We start from the raw sequence: 20270 nt of genomic DNA on the forward strand, positions 1-20270 counted from the left end.
GAGATGGTTATTGTATGTACTCACTTTTGGGTTTTCTATTTTATTCCACAGACTGATGTCTGTGTCTGAGCCAATCTCATGCTGTTTTTGTTACTATAGCTTTGTGATAACTTGAAATTTGGTATAACAATTGCTCTGTCATCCCCCATTCCCCAAGATTGTTTTGACTACTTGGGGTCTTTTGTGATTCCATGTAAATTTTAGGATTTTTCTTTTTCTGTTTTCAAAGAGTGATTTTTGTTGGCTTGTATAATATTTGTTAACAGCTTTTGGTAGGATGGTCATTTCTACAATTTCTATTGGCATTATGAGCATGGGAGGTCTTTCCATCTTCTAGTGTCTTTCTCAATTTCTTTCTTCAAGACAACATTTTCAATGTAGAGGTCTTTATCTTTTTAGTTAAGTTTATTCATAATAATGTAAATGAGAGTGTTTCCATAATCTTGGGAGTGTTTCCTCCTCAACTTGTCTTTGGTCCTGGTGTTTGATCACAGCAATAGTAATGCTGTCTGTGGCAATATTGTATCCTGCCACTTTGCTGAAAGTATTGATATCCTTTATGTTTGTTTTGAGTCTCTATATAGCCCTGACTCTTCTGGAACTTATGTTGAACAGGCTGGCCTAGAACTCAGAGATTCTCCTGCCTATGCATCTTGAGTGCTGGGATTAAAGGTGTATATCACCATGCCAGTGAGAGTTGATCATTTATAGAAATTTTCTGGTACAAATTTTGGGCTATTTTATGTATTATCATCTGCAAATAGGAATAATTTGACTTCTTTTCCTATTTGTATCCTTTTAATTTTCTTCTCTTATACTAGGTGGCACTATATACTAAAAGGCAAGGGAAGAGCGGCCAGCTGTATTTTGTTCCTGCTTCTCATGAGATTTCTTTGGGCTTTTCTTTGTTTAGGATAGCGATGGCTTGGATCTGTCCTATGGAGTCTTTAATGTGCTGAGGTATGTTCTCTCTAGTTTTACTTTTTACTGTTTTTGTCATGATGGTGTTCATTTCCCACCATGATTGATCAGACTTGAATGATCAGGCAGCCTGTGGGCATGGGTGTAGAAGGAATGTGAATGTTTTACCAGTGGCTTGCCTCTGAAGGCAGTGGCCTCCTTTCTGCTAGCAACAGTCTACTGCTCTTAATCTGTGAGCTCTGATATAACTCTAGGTCTGCGTCATACTTCTATTCAAAAACATCTCATGAAATATTCCCATTTTCTGTTATTTTTATCTGTTTATTTTAAGCCAGTGGTTTTGAACTATATCAAACCTAATATCCCATGTATGTAGTAAACTTTTGTAATGTAACTCTAATAATTTAAAAAAATCAATATAGTAATCCAATTAATTAACAAGTGAAATATAAGAAAATTTGTCAGCATGTGAATGTTTCGACACAGTAACAAGGAACAATGAAACATCTGGAATATATGTTTCATGTTAATATGAGAATGCTTAAGCACAGTACTAGAAAATAATGAAGAACACAACAGTGTACATATATAACCACCAATAGCTGTAAATATAAACTGGAACAGAAGTATTTTATTTGTGACTTAAACTCCAGTGTTAATATGATTGTCAGTCACTGACAGGTAGTGACTAAACCTTAAGTTTCAAGTTCCAGTAGTCTCTCTCTGGATGACCACGTTACTTCTTATAACTTAAGAAGTTCAAAAATAGCTGAAGCTTATAGGTAAGATGGAATTAGGGTCTATGTGATTATTATAAAGTTTTTCATCTAGTTGGCATCTGAAGATTATATAGTATACAAAGAAAGTCTTCGTATGCTTATCTTGTCCATTAAATCCAATTCCTACATATGTCAATGAAAAATAATTGGATTATATACTCTTATTATATTTGACATGGACTGTTGAACTGATTTCCAGACTACTCGTTACCACAGGTACTCATTTGGTTAACATTCTTGGGTTAGTTTCTAGGATCACTAAGATCCTCAAATGGATATCACTGATTGGCATTGAGGGGACATTTGTGAATTTATTATTAGATTATTTTTTTCTTTAACTATTTTGGTGCTTGGAGAATATCTGACTTAGGAAAAACAATTTTGAATTATTAGATATAAATTTAAAAGTATGCTTGTGATTACATACCATTTTTACTTTAGGAAATATATTTACTCTTCTTATTTACCCATGATCATTAGAGTTGGGAGATGATACTTGGAAAATCATAGTGTCTGCAAAAGAAAGTCCAAATTATAAAACTTGTATAACAAGCTTTTCAAGATGTGACAACCTATATTTCCCGTCATTGTAGGCCCTGAGCTCCAGTTGTGGAAAAGTTACCAGTGATTCCACAGTGCTTTCTTGGGTCCTCTCCTGCCCAGGAAGCTGATGCCTGTGTAGGGTGAGCCCTTTGCGTCCTGGGGAGCTCCCCCTCATCCTGTTCCTCATGCCTGCTGGGTTTTCTGTTCTCACAGTTTTGTAACTTGTCGGTTTCTTTTCCTTATTTAAAATCATTGAAAGTAAGAATTTGATCTTTTCCAGTAAGCCCCAGATATAATTTAGTATTTTCTCATAGGTATCTGGTAAACATTTCATATGTGTGAATTGATGGTTGGAAGGATGATAGGTTTGTATTTTTTTTCCTTCCTGGCATTAGCTTGATACATGGTTGCTGATTTTTTTTTTTTTTTAACCAAGAGAAATTAATACGGATTGATTATTCTTTTAAAATTTTTAATGTACAAAAATGGATTTGACTGACACTTTCATGCAAAAATATCATTGCTTCATATTTTCCTTTCTGCTACTCTTTCTTCTTTCTTTCTTGATCAGTTACTTTGCTTTTTGGGGGTGGGAGTGTCAAGACAAGGTCTTACTATGTAGTTTTGGCTGTCCTAGAACTCACATCTACCTGCCTCTGCCTCTCTTGGGATTAAAGGCATTTGTCTCTATGCTTGGCTTGATCAATTACTTTAAGATTTTTGACTTACATAATAAAGCTTTTAATATAAAGCAAAGTGCCATATGTATATGTGTACATATGCATGCCCATATATATGGCATATGGTTTGAACTTTTATATAAATGATTCTCACTATAATGAGCCATTTCATTGAAGTTCAGTTAAGACAGAATATATGAGAAAATCTAGAAGAAAATTCAGCTCTACTTGATGAGAGTTTAGTGTAACAGTTTACCTCTACTTTACATTACAGGAGGCTGCTTTAAATATTTGATGGTTGAGGGTTTTGCCGTTGTGAGTTAGAAGGATTCTGTCTCACCTTTTGCTTTGGTCCTCAAGTGTTTCTAGTTATGGCTAGTGGGAAGAGAGTGCATTCCCATTTTCAACTTTGTTCCCCCCAACCCCCAACCAATCTTTCAGTTTGTGAGCAGAAGGTGAACCCAGAAGTTTCTCAAGTTTCCCTTAGTCACAGCAAGGAAATTTTTCTTACCAATTTTGTTATGTTGCTAGTGACTTTCTGCTAAAGTTTTAAATTATTATTATTATTTTAACCTAGCAACCAGCTGTTCCAGTTTCTTTTTTTCTGATGTAGAAGTTGACTCCATAGATGCTCAAATGGGAGAGTATATGCAGATTTTTCCAAACTTTGAAAATGTGTTAGTAGTTAAACTACTGGTCCCAGGCATTTCAGTGAGGTCTGCTATACTAAACCTGTACGACACATTTGTCAACCAGTGAGAAAACCACGTCTAATGTTGGTATACGCAACAAAGAGACATTATTTTGAATAAAAACTGAAAATTGAGATACGGATGTCAGCACTTTAAGCAAGTGGAACTGAGTTTAAAGAGGGAGTATATCCGGAGTGAGATGAATATGTATATCTTTATAATGTTTGGAAGAAAAGTGGTTGGAGGTAAAGGAAAAGAAGGATGCCTTGATATAATATTATAATTTCATATTTGATTTGTACTTTAATAGATGCCTATAACAACTTTGGGGGCTGGGAATGTAGGTAGTTCAATGGTAGAATGTCTGGTATGTGGGAAACCTAGGTTTGATATCTAGCATAAGAAAAATACAACCCCCAAAACGTACCTATTGTTTTTTAAAAGAAAGTTGAAACAGTGGCCTTTATAAGTTGAGAGGGGTAGGATAAGAGGTAAGTAACAATGAGAATCAAAGTTATATCAGAGTAAATGTGACAAGATTTTAACTTAATTTTTTTTTAAAAAAAGAATAGGCACTTCCCAAAATGGGGCTAAGAATTCACATTTAATGTCTGGTTTAAAATATAGACTTATTATTTTACGTGATAGATTTCAAAGATGATACAGTTTACTCATTTGTGGCAGTCTAGTTTAGTGGATGACATGCAGTTCTCTTTATACTGTCTCTCACGTTTATTTATTCAGTAGGTTAACCACAAGTTTTGAAACTTGCCACTGTTAAAGTTTAATTTTAATCTGTAGGTTGTAACAGCTCCAAAAAGTTCTTTTAAGGTGTAAAGGAACTTAATTCCAGTATGTGACATCAGTGTATGATTTAGGAACTTAAAAAACCTTTGCTGGGGCTCATAAGGAGAAAGAGAAAGAAACAAAATCCGTGGAACACTGGATTCGATCTACTATATGCACACAGAACTGTCTTCTTTGTAGATGAAGAAAAAGATGCCGAATTTACTGAGTTTAGTTGGTTCTTGCTTTTTGTTTTGTGTTATGTCAGTAATGGCTGTGTCCCTGAACACCATTGCCAGCACATGCACATGTTCACACACATATCCTTGCTCCAGCATGCTTGTGGAGGCCACAGGTCAGCCTCCGTCGGGTCAGTCCTCACCTTCCACTGTGTTTGAGATGGGCTGGTGTTGGGGTCCACACTAGCCCCATGTTGGGGCGGCCAAAATAATGTTGGGGTCCACACTAGCCCCACGTTGGGGTGGCCAAAAAATGTTGAGGCCCGGGCCGACCCACGTTTGGGCGGCCACTGTATCCCGGCCCAAGCTGCCGCTCCGATCCGCGGGTCGGGGTTCAGCAAGAGCGAGGGTGAGGGCAGACTCGAAGAATGGAGACCAGACAGGGTGTGATTCAGTCCCGTTTATTCTTCAGTCTCTCTTCCTCTAAGTGTCTCCTCTGTCTCCTCTGTCTGCTGTGTCTGATTCTGTCTGGAGCCAAGTGTCTTCTACCTAATGTCTGATGTGTCTGATTCTCTGATCTCAGTCTGATTCTGATCTGTTCTGTCTCTGCCTTTTATATGTCTCACTTCTAAGCCACGCCTCTAAGTTACACCTTTAATCATGCCCTTAGGTCTTGTCTCTAACTCTGATCTCTATACTTCTAAGTCATACTCTTAAATCACACACCTTTAATCTCACGCACCTTTAATCTCACGCACCTTTAATCTCAAGGTATCTAAACCAAGATTATCGGAGTGTGCTCAGCTGTTGTAGGCTGTTGTAATCCAAGTCTCATGTCAGGGTATATGGCTCAAGATGGCTGCAAAGCTGATAGCCGCTTTCTGCTAAAAGTCGGACCCCAACAGGCTGGTTCTTTACTGCAATGGCAGCTGGGATTGTGTGCTTTTAAGAAGACAGTTCTGTGTGCACGTAGTAGATTTTTTTTTAACAAGTATTTTATTTTCAGAGCTATTGCAAGTGAAATTATCTTTTAAGTTTTGGTATATGTATTTTGTTTCTAGTTTATTGAAATATGGTTTCTGTTAGCCTGGTTTTTAGGGACTGAGGTGGAGTCAGTAGTTTAAGAAGTTTTAAAGATTCCCTTTGCTGTCATAGACAGTATGTCTGCAAAAGAAAGTCTGTTTGCTTGGCATGTATGATCCTGCTCCTTCTCCTTTTTCCTCCCTCCTTTCTTGTGCCAAGCTAGGACTTTCACAGCTGTGTAGAAGTATGGTAAGAGGTGAATTAATTGTCAACCATGTTCTTAAAGATTTTTATTGCTGTTCATTTAAGGTTGTTAGTCTGTATATCTCCCTATATGTGTGTGTTTTTAAACTCATTTGTCTACTTTAAATATAGGGTAATATGTTCTCAAAGTGACTATTTCTTAAAGGAGGCTATATAGAATTGATACTCTTTTGTTTTTTAATTTTTTCAACTTTTTATTGGGATATCATGAAGTGGAACCATCATCTTAGGACATACTCCTGAGTTGATAATATTATTTATTTCTCACAATTCATTGGCACATGTAGTTGATAGTTTCCTCTTTTGGAAAATTTTAAACTGCTTTCAATTTCCTTTTAATTTAGGATTATTCAGATGTAATTAGTCTTGAGTCTTTGTTTATCCCATTTTTTTTCTGTTGTGGAACATAGTTACAGAGTTGTCTTCAGTGTTCCGCTGTCCCTTTAATGTGGGATAAGTGATATCTCCCATGTGCCTGTTTTTAATTTTTGTCAGAGTTAATATATGTTTATCAGTTTTGTGAATTTTTAAAATTGAGTTTCTGCTTTTTTAGTTTTGAGTCATAGGTGTGTTCTTGCATATTTTATTCTACTTTCTTTGGATTTCTTACTTTTTCCTAGCATCTGGAGGTGGGAATTTAAATTACTGGGCTTATATAGTCTCATGTCATACAGGTGTGAATGTTCTCCTCTAATCCTACTAGATTTTGATATATTTTACTTTACTCTGCTCAATAATCCTATTTGAACCATAAATTATTTATTTAGCAGTGTATTTATTTTCATGTGTTTGAAGAATTTTTTTATCTTTCTGCTACTGCTTTTAAGCTTATTTTTTATGGTCAGAGAACATAGATTGTATGATTTTAGTTTTTTAACATTTAATTTTTTTTATGTTTTAGGATAAAGTTATTTTGATATATTTGTGTGAGCCCTTGAAATAAATGTGTATTTTCTAATCACCTAGTTCCAGTTAGTTTTTTTAATAGCTTTTCTGTAGTTGAGGTATTTGAAATTCTCTATATGTTTGTGTGTGTGTGTGAGTGTGTGTGTGTGTGTGTGTGTGTGTGTGTGTATGTATCTGTGTATGGTGGAAGCCAGTGGTCAGTATCAGATATCTTCCCCAGTTGTTCTCCACATTAAATTTTGAGACAAGGACTCTGGCTGGACCTGGATCTTTTTAGCCAGACTAGGATCTATCTTATCCGTGCCAGCACCTGGATCACAGAGTGGATGCTGCCATTTCTAACTTTTATGTAGATCTGAACTTTAGTTCTACTGCTTGGGCAACAGATACCTTACCAACCAAGCCAGCTCAGGTCTTTCTTTTATCATAAATAATGTATTTTAAAGTGATATGATTTTGAGGATATGCATTTAGTAAGTTTTTTAGAGAATTGACTTTTCATATCAACTCTCTTTTTGTTCCTGATAATACTACTTTGATACTAATTTTTTTATTCTAGGTTTCCTTTGATTAATATTTCCATGCTGTCTTTTCCCTCTTTTTTTTTTTTTTAAAAAAAGCAATGTATTTTATTCTTTGAGAATTTCATACATGTATCCCTTCCCCACTCCAATTCTTCCCAGCACTTTTCCCATTTTTCCCTCTCAACTTTTTGTCTTTGTTTTTGTTTGTATTTTTTACTCACAGTCCAATTAGTACAGCTTGTTTGTCCTTGGGTGCGTTGACATCCTCTAGAGCATGGGGAGCCTACCAAGAATATAGCTGTGACAAAAACGGATTCTACTTTGCCCAGCTATCTACTGCCAATAGTTTCTCAGCTAGGGATGGCGATTCATGAGCCCTTCTCCCATTTGTTGTGGCTTGATTGTGTGCTGCTCTTGTGCAGGCAACCATAGCCACTGTGAATTCATGGACAGTGGCTCTGTCAGGCCCAGAAAATACTGTTTCACATCTTCCAACCACTGGCTCTTAAAATTTGGGGCTCTCTCATTTTTAATCGTCCCTGAGTCTTGCAGGGATATAGAGGTTATGGTGTAGATATCTCAGTTAGGGGTGGGTACTCTGCTGGCATTTGTTCTGTGCATAGTGAGTTAGTTGTGACTCTACACTAACTACCATCTACTGCCAAAAGAAGTTTGATCAGGGTTGAGAGCTATACTAATCTTTGGGTATGATAAAAAGCATATTTAAACAGGCAGTGTGCTCCCGTGTTCATTTCTGTGACCTGTTCAGTCACAGAATCCTGGCCCAGTTTATGGTACCAAGTGTGAGGTTAGTCCTCTGTAGTGGGCCGTAAATCTAATTTATAGCTTCCCTGTATGGCTGTAGTGACTTTTTATAGATTATTTATGGTACTTTAAAATCATCCTGTCTTTTAAATTGTATATTGCTATGTTGGAACCCCTTAGATTTAACATTGTTGTTGTGCTTGGATTTAAATGTGCTGGCTTTGTATTATCTTATTTCATTTTTTATATTCTCTGCTGCTTTATGGATTACCTGAACATTGTCTTAAGGATTTCATTTTATATGTATTCATTTTATATTGTCTTTATATTGTCACCACTTCCTCATAATTTATGGGTTACAGTATCTTAAAATTTAATTATTCTTACTTATGTTAGAATTTTACTGATGTAAGTAGAGTGTATTTAACATAGGCTAAGTCTTTTTCTTTTCACTTTATGATATTGTCATACTGACTATTACAGTCCATGTATTAACTTCCATCCTTTTCAACAGTCAAACATAATTTATAAAACTGAAGAAGAGAAGTGCAACTTTATATTTTATCTTCTTCATTTATTTTTATTTCTTTTTAAATTTATTTTTAATTGAAAAATAGATTCTTTCATACAATATATCTCAGCCAGTTTCCTCTCCTTCCACCCCTACCATGCTACCCATCCTCATCTCTTTCAGTTAATTTTGGTTTGAAGTCAGTTTTGTTAGATATTAAAATGGCTACACTAGCTTGCTTCTTAGGTCCATTTGCTCTGAATATCTTTTTAAAAGTCTTTACCCTCAGGTGATGTTTATCCTTGATGCCGAGATGTGTTTCTTGCATTCAGCAGAAGGATGGATCCTGTTTTCACATCCATTCTGTTGATCTGTATTATTTTGTTGGGGAATTGAGATCATTGATACAGAGAGATATCAACACTCAATGATTGTTAATTCTTGTTGTTGTTTTGTGTGTGTGTGCGCGCGAACATGCATGCACACAACTGAGCTTTTCTTTGTTTGGTTTTGCTGCTGTAAGGTTATTTCCTGTGCTTTTTATGAGGTGTAGTTAATGTCCTTGCTTTAGATTTTTTTCTAGTTCCTTCTATAGGGTTGGATTTGTAGATAGATATTTTTAAAATTTGATTTTATTATGAAATAACTCATTTCTCCATCTGTGGCAATTGAATGTTTTGCTGGTCATAGCAATCTGGGCTGGCATCTGTGATCTCGTAGAGTCTGTAGCACATCTGTCTAAACCTTTTAGGCTTTTAGAGTCTCCATTGAGAATTCAGTTGTAATTTTAAAGGTCTGTCTTTATATGTTATTTGATATTTTCCCCTCACAGCTTTTAATTTTTCTTTGTTCACATGTTTAGTGTTTTTATTATTATATGCTGAGCAGCCTTTCTTTTCTGGTCCAGTCTAGTTGGTGTTTTGTATGTTGCCTTTTGTACCTTTATAGGTATGTACTTTATTAAGGTTAGGAAAATTTTCTTCTATGACTGTTGAAAATATTTTCTAGGCTTTTGAGCTGAGTTGTTTATTCCTCTACTTTTATTATACTTAGGATTGGTCTCTTCATAGTGTCCCAGATTTCCTGGGTATCTTGTGTCAGGAATTCTTTCAATATAACATTTTCTTTGACCTATGTATCCACTTTCTCTATAGTTATCTTCAATGCCTGCGATTCTTTTTTGCATCTCTTGTATTCTTGTTTTGCCTTTGTAGCTCCTGTTTGAATTGCTAAATTTTTCATTCCAGAATTTTATTTGTTTCTTTATTGCTTCTATTTCCATTTTTAGATCTTAAACAGTTTTATTAGCTTTCTTTAAGGGATTTATTCATTTCCTTTTTCAGGATCTCTATTATCTTCACATAGTTGGTTTGAAGGTCTTTTTCTTGTGCTTCAGCTGTGTTGGACTATTCAGGATCTGCTGTGGTAGGATAGCTGGGCTCCAGTGGAGACATACTGCTCTGGCTGTTACTGTGTTCTTATGCTGGTATTTAGATATCTGGGTTTGGGGTGATTATAGGTCTAGGAGGTGCTGAATTCTGGGTTTGTCTTTGTTGGTTGGTTGTTTAGTTTCTTGGTTTCTGTTTGCTCTCTGGATTTTCAGAGAGTGTGTTGGCTGTTGCTTGTTTTATTGACCTGTTTAGCTGGTATGTTCAAGGGGGAATGCTTGCTAGTGTTAGAGGCTAGGGAAAGGAGAGGTCCCAGGAGATGGTCTGTTGTAGTGTTAGGCGTAACCCTGAGGATTGGATCTGGGACGACGGAGCAAATGGAGAAAGTCAACAGGCAGCCTACCTGGTTATCTGGAAGGCATAGTCTGTGATTGAGCAGGGGCTGTTGGCACAGCAATGAGATGGGAGGGGAGGCCAGAGCAGGGGTGGTCTACTGGATTCACATAGATGTGGACTGGGTAGTGGGGGCAGGTGGGTCGGGAGGCTGCAGCTGGTTTTCTGTTGCACTCTTAGGAGCAACCTTTAGAATTTGGTGTAGGAGAATAGAGTGGAGAAGGTCTGTGGGTAGCCTAGCTGTTGGTTTCTTTTATTTCTTATAGTGTAAGTTGTAGCCTGTAATTCTCTTCGTTTTGCTTCACCTGAATGCTTCTTCATTTATTTTATTTACATTTCCAGAGGCTGTGTCTTTTAAGTAATCCTGGGTTTTGGGTCTTTTAATACTTGAAAAAAATTTCCACTTCTTTTTGACCAGTATGATTTCTGTTGAAAAGTTTGCTTCTGCTCAAGTCATTGTTAGAGCGTAAGTTTGCATTGGCCAAGAAATGTGATTTTCATGTTCATGCATAGATTTCTTTGAATTTCCTTGGTTTGGAGAGAGTTATCTCCATATTTTCTCTCAACAGATTTATGAAAATATCAGCCATAATCTTTTCACGTATGTTTTAGCCCCCATTCTTTTTCCCTGCCTTGGGTCTTGTTTTCATACACTGCTTGAGCGTCTGTTACGTGTTGAGTTTTACAGAGGAGTAGGGGAGGGGGAATGGGGAAGGATTGTAGGAGGGGTGATTGGGAGGAAGGTAGTGAGCAGGATGGATGTAAAATGAATAGGTTAAAAAAATTAAAAAAATGTTGAGTTTTAGAAATCTTTGTTGAGTGCCAGGTGGTGGTGGCGCACGCCTTTAATCCCAGCACTTGGGAGGCAGAGCAAGGCGGATTTCTGAGTTCAAGGCCAGCCTGGTCTACAGAGTGAGTTCCAGGTCAGCCAAGGCTATACAGAGAAACCCTGTCTCGAAAAAACCAAAAAAAAAAAAAAAAGAAATCTTTGTTGAGATTTCATTGAGCTTTCTGTAATTTCTGTTCTTATATTGACCAGTATGGTAAATTTTATAGTTTTTATTTATTATGATTTTTAATTGTAATTTTTTCAGCCAAGGCTATACAGAGAAACCCTGTCTCGAAAAAACCAAAAAAAAAAAAAAAAAAAAAAAAAAAGAAATCTTTGTTGAGATTTCATTGAGCTTTCTGTAATTTCTGTTCTTATATTGACCAGTATGGTAAATTTTATAGTTTTTATTTATTATGATTTTTAATTGTAATTTTTTCAGATTATTTCTTTATATCTTTTGTTCTGGGCTATTTAATATGTTTGATTTCAAGAGCATTTATTTGTTATAGCATTTTTATTTTAACTGAAGCATTTTATTCTTATGAAATTATTCAACAGGATCTTTTGAGATCTGCTGGTCATCTTTTCTCTTTAGAATCAGTGTTTTCTTAGTTCTTGGTATGAGAAATTTTAGATTGTGTCTTGAACATCTTGAGAAACTAATTTTTATATAAATCTTCAGTTTTCTCAGAGAATCAACCTGTTTGGTTCAAAACAAATGTCCTTTACCCCTTTATGGCCATTGGCTCACTTAGTTTTCTGAGTACTGTTGGTACTCTGCTCTGTCCTGCTAGGTGCCATCCTAAGACTAATCCCAGGTCCTCTGAGCACATGTTTGGATTTTGTTTTTATGCATGAATTACTAGGAGTTATACTTGGGAGTACCAAACATATTGACAGAATCTCTCTGTGGTCTATTCTTCTGTTGAATGTTCTCTGTTGCTGGGAAAGGGTAATATATGGTGTTTTAAGCAGTAGTACCAAAAAATATTAACAGTAATAAAGAATTAGTCACAAAATATGAATTATTTTAAACTATAAAATATTTGAGGTGAATGATTCATTCATAGAGTTTGCCTGTCTTTTCTGTCTTTGTGAATTCTTTTTGCCTGTCATTTCACCAGTAATCTGTACATGCGTGCATGCATGCACATCCGTGCATGGCAGAGGTTGGCTGACTAACAAGTCCTAGAGGTCACTTCCCTAGTACTGGGATTACAGTGTGCACCATCATGCCTCCTTTCACATGGTTGCTGAGGATTGAATTCTGTGTATATGATGTGACAAGCTCTGTATCGACTGAGCTCTCTCCCCAGGCCCCTTTGTACCTAAATGAATCTTGTGCCATTAGTTGTTTGTTTCTAGTTCTTAAAATATAAATATCCACAGAGATTACTTTTTGTTACTGTTTTTCAAAGGTAGTTCTTATATCTATGTGCATCAGAATCAACTACTATGTTTATTATAACTCTCCTGAACTATCCTTCTCCCTTACAAATCTCACTTCATTCATATTGTACTTGTTCTTTCTGCTCTCTACTCAGAGTGTTAGCTTTGAGAGCTTTCCTGTTACCTGAAGCCATTGGTTAGTCATGTAGGTAAAGCAGATTCAGTGTATTTGTTAAGTCTAGCCTATAGATATGCACTACTTCATTTGGATTCTTTAAATTTTTTTTTAGTATTTTATGTGTATGGAAGTGAGCATCTGTACATGAATGCACATGCCCACAAAGGTCAGAGGTGAGAGATCTTCCTGGAGCTGGGGTTACAGGCAGTTGTAAGCTGCCTGATATGGGTGCTGAGAATTGAACTTAGGTTCTCTGGAAAAGCAATATATGCTCTTAACCACTGAGCCATCTCTTCAGCCCCCTAATTTGAATTCTTGATTCTGTTAGTATCCAAAGATTAAAGGGCTAGCTAGTTAAAATACTAGAAATAAAATATTTATGTGCTTTTGTGTCTGTTTGTATAAATTGGCTCATAAGAATTCTCTTTTTTCTTTTAACTAATTAATCTATTTACCTTACATCCCAAATGCAGTGCCCTCTCCCCTGACTCCTCCTGTCTACTCCTTTTTCCTTTCTCTTCAGAAAAAGGGAGGCCTCCCATAGACATCCACCAGCCTTGGTGTATCAAGTTGCAATAAGAGTAGGTACATCTTCTATTTGGGTTAGACCAGGACTCCCATTAGGGGGATTGGGTCTCAAAGGCAGGCAACAGTCAGAGACAACCCCTGCTCCCGCTGTTATTAGTCCCACATGAAGCTATGTAGCTGTTATATATGTGTAGAAGACCTAGATCAGTACCATGCATGCTCCCTGGTTAGCATTTCAGTCTCTCTGGGCCCCTATGGATCCTACAATTCTTCCTACTCCTCTTCCATAAGATTCCCAGAACTCCATCTAATATTTGGAGGCTTCTAGATTGTCCCAGAAGTGCCCCCCTCCCATCCTCATTTTAGTTGTCTGTCCTAGTATTCTTTCACTCAGTCTTCCTGCCACCTGCTCCCTCCTGTTTCCTTCCCTCTTCACCCAATTCCCTCTACCCCCCACATCCATCCACCATGTCTATTCTATTTCACCCTTTCAGGGGAGATTCACATGTCCTCCATTGAGCTCTCCTTGTAATCTAGCTTCTTTGGAAACAATTTATTCCTAAAAGGACTATTTACATATATTAAATGAATAACTACTTTAAAGTCATTGGAATAATCTTTGTACATAGAAAGTACTTAATTATTAGCTACTGTGATTTTATTTACTTTTGAGCTCTCAAAACTTTGTACATAGTTAACTAGAATTTTTTTAACCTTTTCCTTTGAGATTACAAGTTTTATGAAAGGAGGCCTGATGTGCACTGCAGTTTTTGTAGTTTGCAGTGGATGTTTCATGATATAGGGAAATAGAATAATATATAAGGTATAAGGCAAATGGCCAATTCTATAATGATTGTTTTGAGAGACTTTACATAATGTAAATTATAACTTAAGGTAATTTACCACTGTCTGTGTTATGTTTCAGGAATCCTAATGAACTGACCGGCACCATTTTTACCAGCTGGCATGAGTTCTCAGAAATGAGCATAGTGCTTTTAGAGCCACCATGTAACAGACGGATGCCACTCCAAGCCATTACTTTTCCATGCCAACACTCTTGATTGTCCAGGATCTTTGTCTCTTCATCTTTGATCTGGATTGCCCGAAATAACAGGAGTTCATGGAGTGTTTTCTTTAAGCTTGAGTCACCATGAGTAGTAGTTTAGGAAAAGACAAAGACTCTAAAGAGAAAGAGCCCAAAGTGCCGTCTGCCAAGGAACGAGAAAAAGAGGCAAAAGCCTCTGGAGGTTTTGGGAAAGAAAGCAAAGAGAAAGAACCTAAAACCAAAGGAAAAGATGCCAAAGATGGAAAGAAGGAGTCCAGTGCTGCCCAACCAGGTGTGGCTTTTTCAGTTGACAATACCATCAAACGGCCAAATCCAGCACCGGGAACTAGAAAAAAATCCAGCAATGCCGAGGTAATTAAGGAGCTTAACAAATGCCGGGAGGAGAGCTCAATGCGCTTGGACTTATCCAAGAGGTCTATACATATACTGCCACCATCAGTCAAAGAGTTGACTCAACTCACAGAACTTTATTTATACAGTAACAAATTGCAGTCCCTCCCAGCAGAGGTGGGCTGTCTAGTCAATCTCATGACGTTGGCTCTCAGTGAGAATTCACTCACCAGTTTGCCTGACTCTCTTGATAACTTGAAGAAACTGCGGATGCTTGATTTACGGCATAATAAACTGAGAGAAATTCCTTCCGTGGTATATAGGCTAGACTCTCTCACTACTCTCTATCTTCGCTTTAACCGCATCACGACTGTGGAAAAGGACATCCGAAACCTGCCGAAGCTCAGCATGCTCAGCATCCGAGAGAACAAGATCAAGCAGCTCCCTGCTGAGATTGGTGAGAGGACGGGTGGCTATTGCAGCATTTGTTAGCTAGCTAAGTAACTTCCTTGAGTGCTTTCCATGTCAGAAACCTCTCAACTGTGGGAGAACATCTTATTTCTATTTTTTTTCTCATTTATAGTTTATTAACTGAATAGATAAGAGATTATTAAGTGAGTTTCAAAACAAATATAATTAGACTTTTATTAGACAACTGAATCTGCTTTTTCATTGGAGAAAGAATATAAATGAGGTTTCCCTAATTTTTAAGTTGTTATTAATATTTTAATACATGTTTTTATTAAGTATTTTTATAGATATATTTTATGTTAGCTATGTTGTGTCAACTTTTCTATTCTGACTCTCTCTTTGTATGAAAAATGTTTATTTAAATTAATAACACTTTCCACCGAATTACCATGGTCAGTTGTCACATTACAGCTTTGTTAAAGAACACTGCCAGAGGAAAGTAGTGTCCCACCCCCATTTTTGAAAGTACTTACATGCTCGTTAAAAATAAAGTGTAGCAGCTGGGCACCGTGGCGTGCAGTCCTCAGGAAGCCCCATTCTAGGATGACTACAGGAGCCCAGGGTTTGGGTACGTCCTGACCACAAAGCCTCAGAAACAACAAGAAGCAAACAGAAGCCAATATAGAGAGGCAGAAGAGAAACCTATAATACATACAGACATTGCTGCTGGCAGTTTGATACATTTCACTCTAGTCTTATGTACTATACTGAAACAAAGGAAGAACTTAAAATGGTGTGGGAGGAAAGGAACAGAGATGTGCACACAGATCAATAAAAAGAAATCAACTCTGGTCCTTTTGGAATAAATTTTGAACATTTTTTTAAAATGTGGAATACATTTCTGAACAATTTGTAATATATTAACTCATTAACAGTTTTTGAGAAATTGAAAAACATAATGTCTTTGAGCCCTTTTGATAAGATTTTTAAAATATCAAAATAAATAATGGAATTGGGAACTTCAAAGTTTTTCATGTTGTTATAGACAGCTTGTTTGTTTATGAATAACCAAAGATGAGTATTTTGTTGACTGAAGGATTGTCTTATAGTGGATGATACAGGAAACTTGCATATTAGGTTTTGCAGCTTCTTGGTGATAACAGTGTTCTATGTTTAACATTAAAATATTATAGTTAAGTTTCAGATATGTTTTATTATATTTCACTCTATACATTTAAAAGTTGATTTTGTCTTAAATGGCTTCCAGCCCTGATACGCATTCTTACAGTGAACACTGGAGTTGTCCTAGTCAGTGTTCTATTGCAGTGGAGAGACACCATGGCCATGGCATCTCAGTATGGCAGTTTAATAGTTCTGCATCTAGATCCAAAGGCGGCAGGAAGAGACAGACTCTGGGCTTGACATGGGCTTTTGAAACCTAACTGCCCACCTCCACTTCTTCCAACAAAGCCACACCTCTTCCTAATTATTTCAGATAGTGCCATTCCCTGGTGACCAAACCTTCAAATCTGAGCCCATGGAGACCATTCTTATTCAAACTACCACAGGAGCTTACAGAAACTCATTATTGCTGAGGATACAGAAGCCACTGATGGTAGGCCCACCTCTAAACAAATCACTTTACCACCCCTCTTAAGGCTCAGTGAACATAGTAGAAATGGGGTCAGGAAGTCTGTAAGAACCAGAAGACAGGGTGAAGGGCTACAAAAAAGCCATTCCCTGGATTAGATACAGCTGCTGTAACTAAGACAACTACAGTTCCCAGCACTGGGTCCAAACAAGACTGTACTGTGAACATTTAGTCAAGATTCACACTCCCAGCAGATCCTGGGAAAGGAGAAATCACTGTCTTAGTTGTGAGCCCTCTGCTTGATCCACTAGGCTCCAGTGGCTAGTTCCAAAGCCATGGTCACACAGATGGCCCTGGGTATTCTTTTTGGGTCACAAAGCAAACCAAATAGACAAGGCTGAATGAGAGAGATTTGTGGGAAAGGGGAGGATGGGCAGGGTTGGTAAAGACAGAGAAAAGTGGTCAGTATTCAAAGAGTACATGTGCCAAATTAAAATGCCATAATAATAAAAAAGAAAAAAATAACTTTTTCTTAAATATATTTAGACAATCCAATATAGATTTTCTCAAGTAATGTGCATACATGAGATGACTCACTCCTGAGCTATTAAAATAGTCTCAAAAAAAAAAAAATCAGTGGGTGGACATGCTTTATTCCACGTGTCCTATAGGAAAGTAGCTGTGGAGTGACTTGCTTTAGTACTAGCTTCAGTCAGAGTCTGATTTATGCATATAGCTCATTGTCTTTTAGAAGTTTAGTCTTTTAGAAAAATAAATACTAATTTGTTTCTAGAAATATAAAGCATTTTCTGCCTACATCCTCATTGTTTGATCTTTTTGTTATACAGGGTCCCCACTGTTTGACTAATTCACAAGTTTTCTCTCTTAGGACTTGCTTCCATAGCATTGCTATCAGATACCTTGGAAATGAAGAAATCCGTTTTTTTCTGGGCATGGTGGTGTATATCTGTAAGCCCAGTATCTAGGAAGTATTGCCTTTTGGAGGTTGAGGCCAACCTGGGCCATATAGTAGACCTTATCTCAAAACCAAGCAAAAGTCGAATGTTACGTCGGAATGAGAAGCTGGGGGAGGGGAAGCACATGACCTGGAGCAGTTTAAGGTAGGGGCAGGGTGAGAAGAACTAAGAGGCCCACAGGTACCTACCAAGTCAGCCTGGAAGTCAGCACTGGCTTTTGTATACTAAGAGGCACCACAGTCATTTGTCCTGAGTTTTTTTTGGACCTGACACTTTTCTCATTTTTAACCTTGAAACAGACACTTTATTGTACAAAGAGTAATCAAGAACTCATGTTTCCAGAGAGAAATAGGAAATACTAGCAGTTCCCTAACTTTCTCATTGGTTGCTTTGACTGCCCAGTTAAAAACAGGGGTTTGAACCATCATTTACTGGAGGTATGTTGAGGTGGAAGTAAGAGTTAGATGTCAGGTTGAATAATTGGTTTAGCTGAGGATGCTCTAGACAGTGAACTTTTATAAGATGTTATTTTTCCGGGAAAGCCATGGTTATTTATGCTTTGAAACCAGAGATAAAGCCCATCTTTGTGTCATGATTTCTTTTCTCTCATTAAATGAGTTTGGTTTAGAGTTATTTAAAGTAATTAAATAAATTACAATTTTCAAAATAATTATTCTCTAAAAACAGTTGAGTTAGAATGTTTATAAAAGTATTTTTGTATTGCATAAAATGTTACATATTTATTAGTATATAATTTCATATGAATTTGATTGTCAAAAGAACTTTTTTCTGCTAGTAGAATGATCTAATTGTTAAAGGGTACACTTTAAATTATTTGCCTCATTTAAAAAAAATTGTCATAGAGCTGAGGAGGCAGCCATCAGTGAGGACTCCCATGAAAAGGCATGATGGCACTGGCTTGAAGTTTCAGTGCTGAGGAGGCAAAGGTGTAGATCTCCGGGTCTTGTGAACAGCCAGCCTAGCCAAACAGGCTAGTGAGAAATCCTGCCTTAAAGAAGACTGGGTGGGTGGCACCTGAGGAGAAATGACACCCAAAGTTGTCCTCTAGCCTTCATCTTCTTCACTCCCAACCCAACCCAACCCAACCCAACTCAACCCAACCCAACCCAACCCAACCCAACCCAACCCAACCCAACCACCAAACCAAACCAAACCAAACCAACAGCCGTCACATAGATATGTGAGAACATAAAGTCAGTAATATATTTTTTTTACCTGTTTGACATAACATGTATTGAAAACAGTCAATTCATAGTTCTTGGCAGGATTATAGTTTATCTAAGTCAATTGATATATGTAATCAATATGCAATAAATATGTAATCAATTATTTATTCATAGTACAAAATAAACAGAATCAGTGGCTTTTAAAAAATGAATGAACTTAGTATAGATTAACTGTTTCTGATGTGCAATTTTTCTTTGAATTTTTTAGATGCTAAATGTTAGGCTTTTAATACATATGGCTTGAGGGCTGGAGAGATGGCTCGCTCAGCAGTTAAAGGCTGTGCTTACCACCAAAATAATAATAATAATAATAATAATAATAATAATAATAATAATAATATAATGGTAACAATAATATAGTAATACATACGGCTTGAATAGAATTTAATTGAAACTCAATATTTACTTTCCCCCCACTATTTTGGTATTTTATATTTTAGCATTTTTAATATTTTAGTATCATATATTAATATTCTGTATTATAATATTTTAGTATTATTTTCAGTATTACCTTAAATAGTAAGCTTTAATCCCTAAAAGTTTTCAAATTCTTTAAGTTTCCAGGAGCAATAGGATTGCTTTTATGGATCTAGACATTATTTACTAAAAATCTCATTTGAGTGTTTTTTAACAAATGTCAATAAATAACTTTATAGGAACTGGAGAATAGTAAGAAATTTAGACAGTAGGAAGTGAACTATTACGGATTGTCAGGTCTTTTACCAAACAACAAATACCTGGAGGATATCCAGGTATTTATCTCATTGTCTCCTTGTTCAAAGAGATAGAAATAGAAACAGTATGTGAGCCAGAGAAGCATTAAGATTGCCGGTTTCTGTGTTGCCTGAAGTAAGTGGGAGGGAGACATCAATCATACCTTTAGAGCATGTTACCCAGTGAAGGGTGCAGTCCTTGCTACTATTCATGCCCCTTCTTATACAAGTCCTTGCTTAAAGGAGCCCACAGACTAAGTCTTTAAAAGGGGTGAGGAGTGAGGGTTTATCAGATTGTAGATTTCTCTAAGTCTACTTGTTGGTTGATCCTATTTAATCAATACTTCAAACTGTTTTATGTCTGTGTATTATATTTGGGTGAAATTTTTGTTTCATTTTTTTTGTCTTGTGGAGCTCATTTTTTTTTTCTTGGGGAAACTCATTTTTAGTAGTGTTTTCGGTATTCTTACTGTTCTGTTATTTCTTGCTTTTGTTTCTTCATCAGGGATCATACTTTTTATATTTGGATGCTGGGTTACATTTTAATTGGATGTCAGAGCATTGTTACAGCATTGTTGGATCTAGATTTTGTTGAATTACTTTACTTTAGTACTGGACATACAGTTCAGTTACTTGGGAATCAGTTTGATTCTT

At 36.7% G+C, this 20270-nt stretch overlaps 1 protein-coding gene across 9 annotated transcripts in view; it reads left to right on the forward strand.

Annotated features, from left to right (window-relative positions):
• The window catches only part of Shoc2 (SHOC2 leucine rich repeat scaffold protein), an 81679-nt gene that overhangs the window by 23143 nt on the left and 38266 nt on the right, over positions 1 to 20270 (forward strand). For 6 of the 9 annotated variants that reach the window (XM_076924448.1, XM_076924447.1, XM_076924445.1 and 3 more), the window contains exon 2: positions 14207 to 15134. In XM_076924448.1, the coding sequence (XP_076780563.1) occupies positions 14432 to 15134 (703 nt within the window). In that variant the 5' untranslated portion in view covers positions 14207 to 14431. Of the gene's footprint in view, positions 1 to 913; positions 961 to 2293; positions 2384 to 14206; positions 15135 to 20270 lie in introns of all 9 variants that reach the window. The other 3 variants (XM_034509091.2, XM_076924444.1, XM_076924446.1) reach the window with 2 other exon arrangements.

The sequence above is a fragment of the Arvicanthis niloticus genome, chromosome 1 (assembly GCF_011762505.2).
Source record: "Arvicanthis niloticus isolate mArvNil1 chromosome 1, mArvNil1.pat.X, whole genome shotgun sequence".
Classification (NCBI taxonomy): Eukaryota; Metazoa; Chordata; class Mammalia; order Rodentia; family Muridae; genus Arvicanthis; species Arvicanthis niloticus.